This window comes from Triplophysa rosa, linkage group LG4 (genome assembly GCF_024868665.1).
Source record: "Triplophysa rosa linkage group LG4, Trosa_1v2, whole genome shotgun sequence".
Lineage (NCBI taxonomy): Eukaryota > Metazoa > Chordata > Actinopteri > Cypriniformes > Nemacheilidae > Triplophysa > Triplophysa rosa.
This window is the reverse complement of record NC_079893.1, coordinates 5,705,486-5,724,185: the sequence shown is the minus strand read 5'-3', so window position 1 is coordinate 5,724,185 and position 18,700 is coordinate 5,705,486. Positions and strand designations below refer to the sequence as shown.

The window sequence follows — 18,700 nt, the reverse complement described above, 5'->3', positions numbered from 1 at the left end:
CACATATTGGACTTCTTTATTGAAGTACAAGATACTCTGGAATCAACCAACGCTATGTTATTAATGCCAAAGTTATATACTGTAGATGCGAAGTAATTTTTTGATTAAAAAAATCTTTGTTAATGTTATAATTTCTAATGGCGAAAAATGAGCTACAGCAATGGATAATAAACACATTTTAACTGCTGGTCTCAGATTCTGACCCACTGTATTTGCGACCCATCTCAATTTGAGACGCATTATATTTAATTATATATTTTCGCTCTCTGTCATTTTGGAAATGGGCGAACATCATATGTTCTCTCCAGTGACCTGGAAAAATACTAGAAGTAAATATGAGGCGGGGAAAGTTGTTGCTAATGGTGAGCGAAGGCATCGAAAGACTATAAATAGAAGGTGATTACCGGTTTGAATCTCAGTCAACCCCATGATGTGAACTCCCACTGTAGCTAGTAATGAGTGACAAAAGGTCACTCTCTCTCATAGCATATTGTTGAAACGTGGATGCTTTGTGTGTGTGGTTATGTATCTAAGGTGTGTATCTTTGTATACATTATTAAAGGGACAGTTCACCCCAAAATGAAAATTCGGTCATCATTTACTCACCCTCAAGCTGTTTCAAATCTATATAAATGTCTTTGTTCATGATGAACAAAGAGAAAGATATTTGGAAGAATGCTTGTAACCAAACAGTTCTTGGCCACCATTGACTGCCATGGTAGGAAAAATTACAATGGTTGTCAAAAGTGCCCCAGAACTGTTTGCTTTCCTACATTCTTCAAAATATCTTCTTCTGTGTTCCACAGAACAAATAAAGTTACAAAATCAATGTGGCGGCCAAGAACTGTTTGGTTACTGACATTCTTCCAAATATCTTTCTCTGTGTTCATCAGAACAAAGAAATGTATGCAGATTTGGAACAACTAGAGGGTGATGAAATCAAGACAGAATTTTCATTTTTGGGTGGTGTGTTCCTTTACGAGTCAGGTGTATAAAACCTGGGTTATTTTTGCAATGTCAATTATTATTGTGTCTTGGGCATGACATGTTAGCATCAGTTATGTGAAACCGCTTATTCAAGATAAAAAAATTATGATCCACTATATTTTTTTATTTACATTTTGCAGATTCTTCAAGATATACGTATATGTAAACTTATGAGTAGAACTGTAGTCAGAAATAGATGTTTGTGCTATTTCATTTGCTGTCACCAGTGGTTTGTACAGTAAATTACACATGGGACCTTTGATGGATATGTGTAGATGACATCATATTTGCATTAAGATTTTATAGGCCATCATAATTTGCACGCAGTGCAACTTATCTGACTAACGTCTCGTTCAAATTCACATTTGGTGAAAAAGCAATGTTGGTATACATAATCTGTGAATTTAAGTCAACAACAGAGACGCAAGGACTGCAAATGCATATCAATTCAGCGCACAACTAGACTAAGGCTAAACATTTCAAATGGGACACTGTGGGTGCCAGGTGCAGTAGTGGAGCTGGTAGGCTTTTTCTAACTTGACACTGTCACAGGTGTGTTGAGGACGTCGGATCACTCCATCAATGGTGGTCTTGTGCCTGCAAACAGGGTTTGATGAAAGAGGCCAACGCAGGGTTGACACAACCTGCTTAAAGTGACAGGTGCAGTCATTCAACCACTAGTGTAGTTGCGTAACGCTAGGAAGTCGTGCCAGATTTGTCTCATGAGATCATGTAAATCAGTGATTTAGAATGGCCATAACAATTTTACACAAATAATGCACGCTCTTCATAAGGATCTATATTTTCCTTATATACCCTTTGATAGTTTTGCATTTTCTTTCAACAGAATTTATCATTAATTTCATTCTCTACGCAAGCTTTTGTTCAAAGGAAATTGCGGCTTTTTGGGGATTTAATTGGTTTTAATCATTGAAAATACGGTATGTCCCTGAAATGCAGGATTATTCTTTAAATAATTCCTTTTAGCGCAAGTATTATGTCTTATGCTTTGTTGTGGTATTACATTTGTATATGCATTTTATCCTGGTACTGCCCCTTTCATTATCTATTAGTTAGAAGAACAGAACATTGGTCAGCTAGCTTCTGTACAGTACACTCTAAAAAATGTTGGGTTGTTTTAACCCATCATTGGGTCAAAAATGGACAAACACAATTGTTGGGTTAAAATAACCCACAAAATGTTTAGATTTGACCTAACAATAGGTTAAAACAACCCAACATAGGTGAGTTTATAACCCAACGGTTGGGTTTGTCCATTTTTTACCCAACGCTGGGTTGAAATAACCCACATTTTTGTTACAGAGGCATAATAGAAGACCTTCCTTAAGCTTTGTAGATGAACGTCTTTCCAAAGCTTTACAGCCTGAGTCACAAAATGTCTTTAAGAGTATTTATTTTTAGGAAATAAAACCATTTTATTGTGCTCTTTGACATTTCCACCAGACATGAAAGCCCTTTTGAGATCCATTCTTTCATTGTTACAAGCAGCCCCATACAGTACATGAAGCTGTTTGCTTGCTTTTTCAAGAGTCATTTTGAACTTTCTTTCATTGTCCATGGAAATCAGGGGTGCTACAGTTTGCAATTTAAGAGATGACAATTCAACTGAACAAACCTGTTGATGAGATACAGCGCATGACAGTTTACCCTTGAAAAGTACAGATTTACACAGGGGACATTTTTATAAAGATTTGATTATACTAATATTTTAAATTTGTCAGTTTTGTGTATAGATTTATTAACAGCAATGCATCCTGATCGTGTATAGAAGAACTCGATTCCATTAATTATACAAATGTTTGGATTAAATAATGATATCGTCTCTGCATTTTACATATCATGCAGTAGTCTTCTCCTGTAGACTTTGAGTAAAAGCTCTCAGGAATTGCCAGATTGCTTCAGTGAACGTAATTCTGAATGTAAAGAAACACTTTCAGGTTGGGAGAGAGATACAAAAAAGACTGGGCCCATGTTTAAGACTGGGTTGCAGTACAGACACATTTCAGAACAAAGATTCAATATGACAACTGTATTTTCATTGATAAGCATGAAAAACAAGTTGGATAAACTAAATATCTAGATACAAAATATCACTTTATATTGTATTAGATGCAAATCATGACTTGACAGCATTCTAAACATAGGTATGTTGTACCCAAGTGTATGGTGTTCGAAAGCAAAACTGTGTACACTCTAGGTCTTAAAGGAACAATACACCCAAAAATGAACTTTTTGTCATTGTCATATTATTCCAAATGGCAGATTTTTTGGCAAATATCAAGTAATAGGGACATGAAAACGCCAAAGACATTTCATTGTGTGTTATATTCCAAGTCTTCTGGATCCACACAACAACGTGAATACAATTTAAGTCATTACAAGTTATCTGGGTTAATAAATGACAACATACATTTTCATTATGAGTGAACTGTTCCTTTAATATTTGGCTGACACCTTTTACCTGTCAAACATTTTGATTCAGATGTCATTTGTAAGAACTGGTTTCACAGTACTGGTCTTAAATGATACTGTTCCCTCCAAATTTAGAAGCCAATTCCATTGTTCGAATCAGTGGAATCTAAATTGTCGATCAGCATTAATGGCGATAAGGAAAAATAGTGCTATTAGGAGAACATCTGTTGAATTTTTATCAGTAAAAAACAAGCTGCAGGATTGATTTAGCTTGAGGTTCACAGTGGTTTAGAATTGGCATGTAGTAGCAAAACATTTGATAGACTGACACATAAACAAGTCAAGCAAACAAGAATAGAACTGGGTTTAAACTGAGCTAAACTGACTATAAACCGATGTCAGAGCAAAATAAATTTAACACAGATTACATTCTCTAGTATGCATGACATGTGTACAACATGTGACAGAGTTTGTTGGGGTCTCAGTACCGCAACTTAAGATGAAATAAAATAATAGCCAGTTCTACAAAACCTGCGCAAAAAGTGTCTGGTTTCAACCACACGTTGCAGGTTTGAGTTTTAAGGACTTGAAACATTCGTTGTATCTTTGAAAATGTAAACTTTACAAAAAAGAGTGAAGAAAGCATTAACAGAAGCTTTTCCCCATCCCCAAAAAAGTCATTGTTTTAAAATCCAGTAGACTGTGCTTCAGCAGTTGTTCTTTGAACAGTCACTAAAGAAAAATCTTTTCACAGTCTTTATAAAATCTAAGGTTGTGGAGAACAGTGTTCGGCAGACATTTTGAATTGTATGTTCTTTTCTCCAAGTACACAACAGTCAATATACTGTCACAGGACACGGCCATGCGATAACCAAAGATTCATTGTAATAAGAAGAAGAATCAATCAATCTTAACAGTAATACTACTGATCAATGATGATGATGAGAATGATTACATAATAGTAGTTTATTGTTATTTCCAGTATATAAAAATCAAATGTCGAGTTGAGGTTAATACTGTTAAACGTTTTCTATTCTTACCACTTGGCACATACGTACACTCACTGCGAGATCTACTGTATCTTGTATTTTGTTTTCATTCTCAAACAGAATGATTGAAAAAAAGCTATTCAGCAATACTTCTAAGCTATTCCTCTAAAAGTGAGTGCTGACTTCTCGTTAATACTTTCTGGTTTGGTCCAGAGATACTTCCATTGGATGAGCTATAAAAACAGCGATCATGATTTCTGTTGAGCGGACACTCCCTTCCAGTAGTCCAGAATGTCATGTAGGTCCTCATCTTTGGCAAACTGTACTTTCCTCCTTAACGCATGACCTGCTGCTATATACTCTTCCTCATCCCTATGGCGCTTGCGGTGGAGTTTAAAACGTTCCCACAGGTTAAGCGATGGCCTGCAGCTGTACTCTGGGCTGGAATAGCCGCTCAGGTTATGATACTGCGGTGAGAGCTCAGAATAAGACAACTCACGAGGCCTTGAGCGCGTTAGGGGCTCCAAAATAGAAGACTTCCGGCTCCCTGACTCCTCTATTGACTCCTCCATGTGGTGGGGTCCCGGGTAAGAGTGCCAGTGCTCGCTGTACTGCCGAATTCGCTCCGCTTCTGCTCTAAGGATTGCGGCGGCTGGAGTGACCGTTATGATTCCTGACTCGTCTAGTGGGGAGGACTTCTCAATATACTTGGACTCAGACCTGTAGGCCCCTTCAGAACGGAAAGAGCGGGGGCTGCGCAGTGAACCACTTGACGATGTGCTCGGACGCTTTTGTGGAGCTTCCACACTGTGATGTCGCTGTAAGGGATGATGGTACCCACCTTTGTACACTGGTGAAAGAAAACTAGTCTTGCCAGGTGGGTGTTCTGATATGAGGACTAACTGCGGCTCTGCTGTCGACACGGCACCAGATTTTGCAGCCTGGAATGATGTCGAATCTGATTTGAGTGCGTCAATGCAGTTGTTGATGATTTGGTTTACTTTGTCCACTTCTTTTGCTATGGTGGATATCTCTGCGACAGATCCCTGGCTGGTTTCCGAAGGAGCAAAGCTGCATTCTCTAATGCTGCGGTCTGGTTGCTCTGATCTTACTTCCATGTAATTCCCTTTTGCTGTCTTGGGCGTGCCAGAGATCTCTTGCATCTTGTATTGATCTGCGTCACTAGCTGTTGGCAAGTATGGGATCCTTTGCACTGTTTCACCAGTGGACAGAATTTGCTTTTGTGACAGCTGTGATATGGTGCCTTGTTCCAGCTCAGTCCCATATTTCATCTCAATCAAATTTCTTTTCATCTTTTCAAGCTTTTTGCTTTTAGGTTCATCTTGCTGCTTGCGCTTTCTCACGCAGTGAAAGGCCAGGCCCAAGACTATGAGCATTCCAAAGAGGCAACCAAGTATGGTCATAATGTAGTGAGTAGCAGTCGAGTCACTTGCCACACGTTCTTGCAAAGTTCTTGGACCAGTGGAGATGGTCAGACAGGTGTGATTGAATCTCAGCGAGTTACGTATGGATGCCACACAGTATGTGTAGTTAGTGTGAGATTTTAGGTTTTGCAACTCAATCTCTTCTCTCTGACTCTTTAGGTTTTGGATGTCTGTGAAGAAGCTGTTATTGTACAGGACGAGTATGTACATTTTGCGAAACGGGTTGGGAATCTGCACCTTGATGATTGCACTTGTGTGAGTCACTTCTTTTAGTTTCATTATAGGACGAGCATCTGGATCAAAAAATGTGGGGCTGATACTCATAGTTTCCTCTGGAATGGTCCCTGAAGAGCAGTCGTCCAATCCACAAGGGCTTGAATCAGGGAAAATCGTGGGGGTGCTCCCATCTGAAGAGCTGTAAGGATAAGGTGTAAAATTGTCATTGATGCAAACGGACGAAAGTGCATGGAAAGCATTCCGAAATCTAGGCATCTTGGGGTTTTGGCTCAAAAGATTGTGGCCTGAAAATCTAGCCGGTGTGTCACATACCATCCTCTCACTCGTCCGATTTGGAAACGATTCAAGCCAGCGCAGAAATCCCAGTAGTTCACATGAGCAGCTAAATGGGTTTGCATAGAGCTCACATGTTGTCAACTTTGACAGACCACGAAATGTAGAACCATCAAGTTGCTGTATCCTGTTCATAGAGAGGTCAATGTTTTCAATAGCAGGACACTCCCAAAAGGCGTTGGCCGTTACAGTCTCTATCAGGTTAGCTTGTAAGTAGAGGTACTGTAAGCGTCCCAGGCCTCTCAGCATTCCCTCGGTTAAGTTCCTCATCTTGTTAAAACCAATCTGTAACACTTGCAGATTAAATTGAGCAGAGAACGCCCCATCTTCTATGTAAGAGATGTCGTTCTTTGTCAGATTTAGGTAGGTGAGATTGCCAAAGCGACTCAGGGAAGAAAAGTGGATGCTTCGAATCTTGTTCTCGTTGAGTCTTAAATCAACGATTGTGCTGTTAATGTGCAATGGAATATTTTCGAATGGGGGCTGGTTTTGGCTGCAGATCGCTAACCACACAAATCCCTTTTCGCCCTCGATCAGCCAGCAATCGCCCTGAACAACAGGCACGTTTGTCAGTGAGAGAAACACAAGGGCCATAGCCCAGCAAAATAAGGCACTGGTCACCATACCACCCCCATGTCCACTGGATCCAGACGTAATCTGTGCTTGAGTCATGGTTCCACGAGGTACTTATCTGTATCTGATCTATACTGTATTCCACTGGAAATGGGACAAAGCTAGAATTATAATTGGATGTAATGTGGAAATGACATGGACCGTTGTTTAGGTTCAGTGAACTTGGGAGAACCGCTTATTGTTCTCTTTTTCCGAGTACGCTTGGTGTCTTATCACACTGGAAAGTGAGCTTCAGTTATGACCAGAGTCTTGCTTGTGTGCAATAGCTTTTCAGATTGCGTATCTGAGTAATCCCACACATAGTCTCCCACAGGGCAGGAAGTGCTTGTGTCTTCCGAATACTGCATTTCTCATTAGACACCGGCTCATGACCAGATTTTCATATTGCGTCCTGCAAAAATAAGAAGAGAGAACATGTTATTCATATTTGCAAGAACTAGGTCAGGGGGATAAAGTACAAGGACCCAGATATTCCCGTAGTGAAAATTACATAAATGTGAATATTTGGGAGGGCTTATTATGAAATAAACAAGTGACCCAAAGTTAATGTCAAGGTGCTTTATAGATAAACTACAATTAACACCCAGCACTTCTGCCGTACTTTGTTTTCAGCTATAAAGAGTGATACCTAGAGCACAATACTGTCTAATGACCTTTTAAAAGCTATTTTTAACAAGTCCAATTTTGTTTAGCTGACACTGTTTTTTAAATTCATAATCATTATGGTTGCTCACCAGGTGAGAGCTAAAGTTAGCATAGATCAATCACACAGACACGCTCACACTCTCTCAAAGGCCAATTACCGTCTAACAGCTTAGCTCATCCTGATAACCCACACGCACACACGCATCTATTTTACCTTATTAGCTCATAGATACTCACCACTCAACTAATGAAGGCGAACCCTTAAATAGGCTACTTTATCTTTTCAACTACAGTGGAACCTACCATAGAGTAAAACATTGCACTTGATTCTGCTAAGAGGAAGTGATTTTAAAATGTTGTACTTATGAATTGTCCTAGAGCAGGGGTATCTAGAAAATACATGTAGAATGGTAAAAACGGATTTGGTCAACATAAATTAATCTGTAGATATTACTTCACATGTTGCCAGACATTCAAGCAAATGCAACTTTGAGAAGGGATAGTTCACCCAAAAATATAACTTCAGTCAACATTTACTCAAATGCTTGTCATTTCAAATCTGTATGACTTTCTTTATTCTGCAGAACATAAAAGAAAATATTTGAAAGAACGTTGTTAACTGGACAACGGCAGTACCCATTCACTTCTATAGTATGGACACAAAACCAATGCAAGTCAATGCGTTATAGTGATGTTAATGATTAATCGACGATCGATTAATTGTTGATAACAGTTTACTCGAAATAACTTAATGATGATCGAGTTCAAAGTCATTGTCATTTGTCAGTGTATTTTTTTGTTGTTTAATTAAAAGTAAATAATGAATGAATAACTATTGGTATCAAAAGAAAATGTTGTTTTTCCTTTGGATACCATCCGCCTTTGTTAGTAAAAGTTTACCATAAATGCGTTTGTGATGATACTAGGCTATTTTATGATTGTTGAGTTTTTCGTTAAGAATAATAATGAAGAAACATTTTAAGCAAATTGTTGGTCAAAGAAAAAAGATCTTAAGCTGCAAATCAAAATAAGCGCTATAGATGCAAAATGCAAATATATATTTTTTATTTTATAATGTGTGGTATCGGTAAAGTATGTTGTCACATGTTTATTAAATCCTCACCGGCATTCCTAAGTACCATCAGGGTTTTTAGGTTTGCATCGATCGCATGTGGACAGCTTATCAGTTATTTTATTCGAAATGGTTTAGCACATCATTTAACTGTTATTTTAGCTTCTGCTCGTGTAATACAAATAATGATGTTATTTATGTGAGACCAGTGGCGTAACTTTGTTTTCAAAAGTGGTGGGGACAAAGTCCGCCCCCACCCGCTGGGGTCGGTCAAATCAATGGAAAACAATACTTTAATAATGAAAATATTTATATAATAACTCAATATAACTAAAATAATTATAATTGGTTTACACCTTTATTGGTTTACACATTTTTTGTGCTTGGACAGTGGATGCGCAAGCGGCGCGTTCACAGCGTGTTTGTTCCACAAGCTTAGTTTTATTCAAATAAGTGCGCGGGACACAATTGACTTGGCAAAAAGTGGTGCAGACATGTCCCACCTGCAAATTATGCCTCAGTGTGAGACACAAGCCCCCCACGTCAGGACCGCTAAAGGTTGTAACACGTTATGGACATTTGTGAGTTAAAATGCCCTTTTTCGAATTCTACAGATTCTCTGTAATACTGTCGATAGTGTCCATGCGCTGTGTCCTATGCACATTTAGAAAGAAAATAACATGCTTATAATAACAAATCAACCTATTCTCTCACGCAGACGCGCGCAATGATACGAGTCTGCTTATATGCAATTACCAGAGTGCACATCTGAGGCGGCGACACGTTGTATATTGGTACATATGTTAATTATCAAATACATCATTTTATTATATTATCAATCACACAGATTCATTTTAACAATGCTACTAGACATTTTTTTAAACTTGGAAACCTTTTTATTCAGGTGAGGAAGATGGCGTTTTGCGTGGCTTTTGCGCGCTCTCATGCCTATATGCCACTGCAGAGGCATATTTCAGTATTAATGTTAACGAGCAATCGATTAATTGGTCGTTAATGTAAATGAAAATCGATTATGGGAATTTGTCTAAATTGACATCCCTAATACCAACATTCTTTTAAAAATGTATACTGTTGAGTTCCGTGGAAGAAAGAAAGTGATACAGGTTTGAGGGAATTAATGACAGAATTTTCATTTTTGGGTGAACTGTCCCTTTAAGTCTCTTCCAGAAGAGAATAATGTAACCTTTTGTCAATCGAGTCAATTTTCAGAAACACTGTTTTTGTCTGCAGGGCTCTTGCTTTCCAGTCTATATTTATGGATGTATCAAGCTTTATCAAAATAGTAATGAAATAAATAATAGAAAGTAACTTTGAATAACACTTATTAGAATGAAGTGTATATTTTAACCTCCTGGGGCACTCCACATACAACTTGATATAGAAACACTACTGCATTAAAGGATTCTAATATTTCCTGGAGTCTGACATACAAATCCATCAAAATGTTTTAGAAAAGTTCTGTGCAAAGTATCTGTGCGTGTGTTCAGACCTGTTTCATGTGGATGAGCTTTACAAAACGGATAATGGTCGTTCTTGACAGCTTACTGTGCATTTCTTTTACAGAGCTTTGTAGACGGTAGGAGAGGCGGGATGGCGTTGAAACAGGGTGAAAAAAGGCTCTGTTGTCTGAATCTTTCATACATCTTTCATATTGTAGAACACACTTTCGATTCAGTGTCACGAAGTACATCATGCACAGAACAAATAGCTGCTCCCATAAGTACCCTTCTCATCACTGCAGGCATTTAAAATATTGATCCGTTTATTGTGTTCATAAACTCTCAGCGGTAAACCGTGTAATTCTCACACAATGTGCTTTGTGTTGCTGAATGGTAATGGGTGTGTGTACAAACATGCTCGCATCAACAAAGTCTATTGCAACCCTGCTATACTTTTTAGAATACTTTTTTTTCTGAAGATGAGAAATATATCTTCTCTACAATGGCTCCAAAAATTGCTTAAGCCGGACTTAAAATGGATGTTGTTTTATTATACCACTAGTGTAACATTAAAACAAGTGGCTTTTGCTGTATAGAGCTTTTCTCAGAACTCATTTTCTATTCCAGAGCCCTTTTTGCAGTTTTTAGCCAAGTCTATTTTTACTATTTGTAAACCCAGTTAAATATCGCTACTGTCCTTCTGAAGCATATTTTGTGATTTTTATTTTTTGCCATAAATTACTATTATTACCAACACACTGTTTGTGTGATGATTTTTAACACGTTGTGTGTCATTTTAACATTTGATACTGTGTTAAATAAAAGAAAAGGACAACACAATTGTGTTGTCCCAGAAATAACTGTGTTCAGTTACACTTTTAGTGTGTTGTCCTTAACTGAACGCAATTGTTTTTAGTGTGTAGGCACCCTTTACTGTATGTTCGTCACTGGGTTTTGCAAATATCTAACCAATAAAAAATAAGAAGTATTAAAATATAAGTATAAGTTAAATAAGTATTAAGTATGAAAAAATGCTTATGAAGATTTTGACAGCACAGTATTTAATCATTTAAAAAGTAAAGTGTTTTTTTCCGCTTCCTAAAAAACAGTGAATTTGGACATCCAAGGTTTTGGAAGGACATTGACAATATGAAATTGCTTTCAAGTGGGGCAACCACAGTTACTACAGCTCATCGCTGTCAATATATGTATTGTTTATAAATCTTTAATCATTTAAAAGCCAACTTCTGAATGCCAAAACATTTTGGGCGTACTGTGTCATAGTTACCCCGAAAAAAATCCGTCTGTGATCTATGAATAGAATGAGAATTTGGGTTAAAATGACTGTTGAACTGTCAGAAAGATCTGTCATTTTTAATGCACGTTGACGTATCAAACTAAGTGAAACATTTATTATAAATCTTTCAGACTTCAACGATATGGGTTCACTTCTATCTGTCAAACCCTGTTTGTATCACAATGGACACTTTTAACAGTGCAGCAGTCATGAGCATACGCTTTAGGCTATACGGCGCCATCGTTCGGTCCAACACACTTAACCTGCATGTCAAACCATTCAAAAACTTCAAAGAAAATGGCTTATTGTGTTAGCGCCCATGAACCGGCTTCGATACACTGCTGCACGGCAAGTGCTGTTCCAGACGTCAGACTAACGTCTTCCCATCTCATACCCGTCTGTCTGCATGTATCAAAGACTAGATGTGTTTGCCCGGACCTGTAGCGTTGTTGCCCGTGGCTTAAAATAACACAGTGCCTTTTTTATGGTCAATAAACAGCTGTGTGACTTTGTGACATTAGATCAAGCCACTAGCTCTGGGCAAACATAACAGATGCAGTTATCCCCATATACTCCCTTTATCTCTCTCTCCTTCTCTACCAGGCACACATCCCAACACCTCGGGTTTCTGGGAGCCATTTGCGATATTGGATACATTAGTCCTCCAAAGTAAACAGACTGTAAACATGTCAAGATGAATTTAAGTGATGTGACGTGATTAATGCAACATGACAATTAATTTACACGCTAATACAGTGCTGCATATAGTGGAAATAGGAGTCGAGTAGAAAGAGGATAGTGCATCCATTTATAAATTGAAATATATACTGTATGTATTATACAGTATATACTGTGGTCACTCAGAAAGCTTTTTATGTTGTTTGGTACTTAACTAATCTGTGCTAGACATGAATGATAGATGATAGATTTGCATAGCTTATTGAAAAGAGGTGTGCTATTATTTTTCTATGCAATTCGCTGTACAGTTTCCACCCATACAGTTGGTTTGCTTTAAATGATGCAACCAAGCCACATCTGTAGACAATAATATCCTCTAAGGGCTGGAAAGGAGAGGTGAACAGTAGTGAAGTGTTTTGACTTTGAAACGGTACAGACAAACAACTTGAGTAGAGTGTTTTTACATTGAAAAAACCCTACATTTTAAAGCATAATATTGGAATTTTTACTTCAGTGCGTTTCTATACTTTTGGACTTTTTTACCCTTTAATAATTAAGTGCATTAATAAATATAGTACTTTCTTTTACTCAGGTAAAATAAAAAATACTTAAGTAAAAGAAAGTACTGTGTTTTTTATGTAAAATGCATGTATTTATGAAATGTAGTTGAGTGCCATGGAGTAACATTTTTCCAAAGTAAAAACATACATATTAGGGGGTGTCACAATATACCGTACCGTCAATAACCGTGATATAAAAAAGTTATTGATATTGTGTTAATTCTAGACATATCGTAAACTATTCATCACACTTTTAAAACTCTCTCTCTGTCTCCATACACTTGTGTTTTGAGTGCGATTCGATTCATTGGCCAAATGACAGACAAAACACAAAGATGAATTGCGCTGATGACATCATTTATTATTATTATTTTTTTAATCTATAAATATCACATTAATATGGCCACGATAACCGTGTAGTGAAAATCTTATATCATGACAGCCCTATTACAGATCTGTATACTGAAGTAAAAATACTATTTTCCAGCTCCGCTGGTAAGCAATCACCCATGACACCCTTGCAACCGTTTAGCAATGCTGCCCTAGGGGCAAGATTTTAACCACGACCTGTTTCTCCAGAGAACAAGATAAATGATAGGTACAGTACAAATAAAACTATTTCCTCTGTAGATCTTAAAACATTTGGATAGTGAATGCTGCAAAATGGGCTCTTGCTACTGTAGTTTGTGACTTTGTATATGCGTATTGGATTGTGTTTGTTAAGAAAAAAAATTGCGTGAAGGCTTTTGTTCCATGACAAGTAATTGAACAGGGTTCACGTAGCACAACAAACACACACAGCGTACATCTGCTGAGCTCTTTAAACGCCCAAGGGGAAGTCTGTTTTTGTGTGTCAATCTATCGAACTCTTTCCTTATCTGATTAAGAAAGAAGAGAGTGAGCCTTATACTGTTTCATTGAATCTGAGAAAAGCTTTAGGAAAGAAAAGAAATGGTATAGAGGCCTACTTGTCCATTGGGACTGTTGCCATGGTTACACTGCTTCTGGTGACAGGCGGTGCTACCCATAGGACTGCGATTTAGACCGTTATGATTAGAGTGAAACTACAGATGGCACGGAGAAACCTACCTTGAGTATGCCACAGCTGGCATCGCTGACAGGATGTAAACTAGACACGGTGGAACATATACACTCGATTGGGCATCATGTTGTACGTAATTGAAGTTTGGGGAGAGCAAGGTGATGAGGAAATTATATATAGGACTGATGCGGCGTGGCTTTATGCTCTGCTCTGACGTTCTATGTGAAAAATGTTGCAGATAAAATAACGGATTATTGCTGCAAGCAAGAAAGCAGGACATGTTCACTAAAAATGGGGCATACAGGGCCGGTACAGTAGTGATGGCACATGAAAACAGTGACTCATTTGGTCTTCGAACAAAACAAAAGTGATGTTTTATCATCATCGTCATCATGTCTTTTTATGATAAATCGGATTGAGACTAATTTAAAAACTGGCAGCATGTTTATGCTAACACTTTACGATAAGGTTGTACCTGTTAACGTCTTCGCTAACATGAACTAACAATGAACAATACAGTACAACAATGCAATACATCTTAGTTTATGTTAGTTTCAGTTATTCTTAATACAATTTTTTTAATCAAATGTTGTATCTGTTAACATTAGTTGATGCACCATGAACTAACAAGAACAATCAGAAACTTGTATTGACGTCAACTTACATTAACAAGGATTAATACATCAACTTTATTGAGCATTGCCAGTTCATGTTAGTTAATGCATTAACTAATTGATAACAAATACAAGCTTATTGTAAAGTGTTGTCATTTTTATAACGTGTTATAAATTGAATAACAAAGTAATGCATATTTTTTACTACATTTATTGTAAATTTACACCAGTGTTGGGTAAGTTACTCTGAAAAAGTAATTAATTACTAGTTACTAATTACACATTTGATAATGTAATTAGATTACTGTACAAGTTACTCTCTTCAAAAAGTATTTAATTACTTATTACTAATTACTTTCTATATCCTACATCAACCTTGATGAGTTAAGTGATTCAAGGATAGACATGAAACAGCTCTTTTAATTCATTCAAATAAATAATATAAAACTACATAAAGTATTATTATTAATTACAAATGTGAGAATTATACATTAAAGCACGGATTTTAAAGTTAGACTTTGAATTTTGATGTAAATTCCTCTTCTGCACACACACATATTACACAAAGTATTTAGTTTAATTACATCAGAAGTAACTGTAATTAAATTACATAAAAAATAAGAGTAATCCCTTACTTTACTTTTTCAAGGGGAAAGTAACTAATTACTTAGTAACTAGTTACACCCAACACTGATTTACACCATATTCCACTTAAGTCCAGTCAGTATTGTAAGGTATACTGTTTTCAAAGTCGAGCACTATTTATTCATATCACACATTTACCCTAACCGTTAATAAACTCATATTGTGCTCTACAGTCTCGCGAAATCTTTTTTAAGAAATTGTAAAAATGAACCTCTGTCTGAACATCTGGGATTTTGTATATCGGTGTATATATTATATATTTGGTGTATATCAGCATTTTGTTTCTTGCCTCTGGCATCTGATAGAGCGTTTTGACCCGTGGCATTCCGTACACGGCGGTGCGTGATGTCAGGCTTAACAAGCGGATATTGAAGTTACTTGTATTACAATGTAAAATGTTGAATAGGTTCATAAATGGGCATTACGATTGAAATAGTTATAATATACTTTTAAAAATAAAGATCCCACAAAAGAAACATTTTTGGCTGTATGGCTGCATAAAGCACCTTTGCAATTCCAAAGAACCGTTCTGTTTCGCAAAGGCTTTTTTTGTGGAGAATGCTACTTTAGACTATGAAATGTTAAGAACCTTTGACTGAATGTTTGTTTTTTTCGGAGGGGGGATCGTTTGGGTTTTTGAAGAGTTTAAGTATTACAGATCTAGGGTTTGTGTAATGCTGAACAGTGACATACTGAGCATGATACTTTTCTTTCAGTCAGTGTACTCTGTCCAACCACATGGTTCCATATTGGACAAACATGGATTGGAAAACAGTTTTTCTTTGATTTGCATGCATAACCACCAGAAAACAAACATGCAGTGAATCATAACAACAGCCGAGTAAGCCGTTAGCTCAGGATGGGCAAATCCACAGGATTTTACTGAAGCACTTGGGTTTCTTTTTTTTTTAGAAGCAGTATTTTGAAGATTAAGAATGGAATTCTCAGGGTGGTTTCCCACGATTCTGTCTAAATACAGATGTGCTGCATTATATAAGGAAACATTCATTTTTGAACTGCATGCTGTTACACCAGGTTGTGTTGCAAAAAGCAATTGTTTATAATAAAAAATACCACCACCAATGTAAAAAAATGCATGTCAGCTGACTATGGTAAAAGAAAGTGCATTTAAATATGCCACTGTACTACAGTTTATTTTCCTTTGCGCAAATTAAACCAACAATTATCAAGATCGTTTCCCCAAAAGTAAATATATTGATAAATATATAGATCATTGTGATGTATAGACATTTAGTTATAATGCTTGCTACTTCATTTCATTCATTTACATGCTTAAGATCAAGATCTCTGTCATCTTGTGCCATGTCAGAACATTTGCTTCGTTCCATAGTTCATTACATTTAAAAGGCCCATTCGATTTTTAACAAACATGAATATGTCTCTGTATGAATGTAATTCGTCACGTGCCAAAGCTTTCAAGCGTGCAATTACATGTGAGAATCTCATTCATTACCTGGGCGTGAATGTGTTTCATCTGCATGCGCTCATGCTAGAAGATTAGACTGCGTATTGGCTCCGAGAAAGTGTCACGCCTCTTCGCTGCCAACTTCAAGAAAGCTGCATAAATTTGCACGTCTTTTCACAGTGTGGAGCTATTTTTGAACTTGGCAACCATTTATATCTAGTTTACCCTGGAACAAGACTAAAGAAAAGCAATGACACAAAAAGGGCAGATTGTTCAGGAGGAGACGGATATTCCCTTATGTGACCATCAAAGACTTCCCCTGCTTCCCACTGGAGGGCCAAAACATCCTGGCCTAACATTAAAAAGGAAGCTATCCTGAAGTTAACAAAAACAGGTCGCAAACTTAACGTTGCGAAGATTATTTAGTAAATCCCTCAATGATTTTTAAACAGTAAAGTGTGTCCCAACATCTCCACAGGCTCACTAAAAGAACACCATTTCTTCAATATATACTGTACTGTACAATATACATATAATGGGCATTGGCATTTTATGAGAAATCTTTTGTATCAAAATACAAACGAGTGCATTGTATTATAAAAAGTATGTAAGAACAAAAATGTAGACAACAGCAATTACTGAGCGATCAGAAATATTGGTGATGTAATAAGGAGAAAGCAGGATAGATTTTATTATTTGGCAGACTTGATAATATGATAATATGTGGGAATGCGGCCAGATGCCTGTTTCTGCACATCTTTCAGAAGAATACCAAAATTTAGTTTTTGTGAACAATGGCAGAATACCACAGAATAAACCTTTTTTTTTTAAAAGGAACCCAAATAAATTATAATAAAAAAATGCATGATATGATATATGTGATATTTACTTCTTCTCTGTTGCATCCAAACCTAAATTCAAAGAAACGTATCTCTGTGCAACTAATGTGCAATGCATCATTTTTGTATAAATTTGCATCGATCTGCACACAAGATGTATTACGCTCACAAGCAGATTTTTTACAACACACATGTTCAGTCAGATCAGTCAGACTGTGTTTGTGGTATGAAGCATGTACTGCGTGTGTGCTTCAGCATGTGAAATCGGCCCTGCGATGCCTAATAACATTTCTTCACACTTCAGAAATCTGTTTAGTTGCTGCTGCATAAATGAAACCTGATTTACATATCCTGAATGTCGGCAAAAACTGATACCGCAAATCATTACTTTTCACAAACATCAGAATACAATTTGTAAACTTACCACTGCAAATGGGTAACTAACTTGCTTGAGGTGTTAACTTGCACATCTAATCTTCTAATAGTGTTTGGTAGGATAGCCTGGTACATATTTTGTTTGTGGTACATGGTACCTGTTAGAAGAATATGCTAATTATTCTCCAAGCGATTGTGTCCAATGTGATTCAAATCTACAGTGATATGGATGGTTGCTAGTGTGTTGCTATGCAGTTCCAATAGACTATATGCATGCAGGTCGATGATGCACTTCAGGTAAAATCTCAGCCAGCTAAGCCACTTTTGCTCTCATAGCACTGACGTAATTTTTCACCAAACGTTAACGATATATTTACAAAAAAAAAACGTTCTTTGCCCTTTTTGGTTGTTGACGTATGACGTGGTGTTTGGATATTTTGACTCACGTCGTTGACCGTAATCCTATCTTGAAGCGACCGAGTGAGAAACGCCATCGTTTCCAATGGACACTACGTGCACCGGATGTAATAAAGCTGGCTGACTGTTGAATGTGGAACAGAGTATTTGCATATATTCTATTAATAATCTTTGTTTTGTTTTGTAATGCATGGTTGTGTAAGACCTGAAGTGTCAAGTTTCTTTGTAGGCCTGCATGCTACTAGGTACAATGATCATCACGATTATTTTGCTCAGAATTTGAATCATTATTAATAATCATGATTAATTTGCTCACATTTTTAGTCAGGCTTAATAATCATGATTGTCAGTTTTTGACATTTTAATCACAGTTAATAATGACAAATATTTTGCTCAGTTTTTATCATTTAAAAAAAGTCATGATTATTTCGCCCACGTTTTTATCATCATTAATAATTATGATTATTATGTCAGGTTTTAACTTTTGGGCTATTTCACTTTAGAATATTTACTTCACTTCGCAATGCATGTTGGAATCGGCTGCTGTTGAACTTCTGCAACATCGTATTTCCA

The 18,700-nt window shown here is 37.0% G+C and overlaps 1 protein-coding gene across 4 annotated transcripts in view; it reads right to left on the bottom strand.

The window, feature by feature from the left end:
* Window positions 1-2,391: 2,391 nt before the first annotated feature.
* The window catches only part of elfn1b (extracellular leucine-rich repeat and fibronectin type III domain containing 1b), an 85,729-nt gene continuing 69,420 nt past the window's right edge, over window positions 2,392-18,700 (bottom strand). For all 4 annotated transcript variants that reach the window (XM_057330822.1, XM_057330821.1, XM_057330823.1 and 1 more), the window contains one exon: window positions 2,392-7,448. In XM_057330822.1, coding sequence (XP_057186805.1) covers window positions 4,658-7,096 — 2,439 coding nt within the window. In that variant the 5' untranslated portion in view covers window positions 7,097-7,448 and the 3' untranslated portion in view covers window positions 2,392-4,657. The remainder of the gene's footprint in view (window positions 7,449-18,700) is intronic.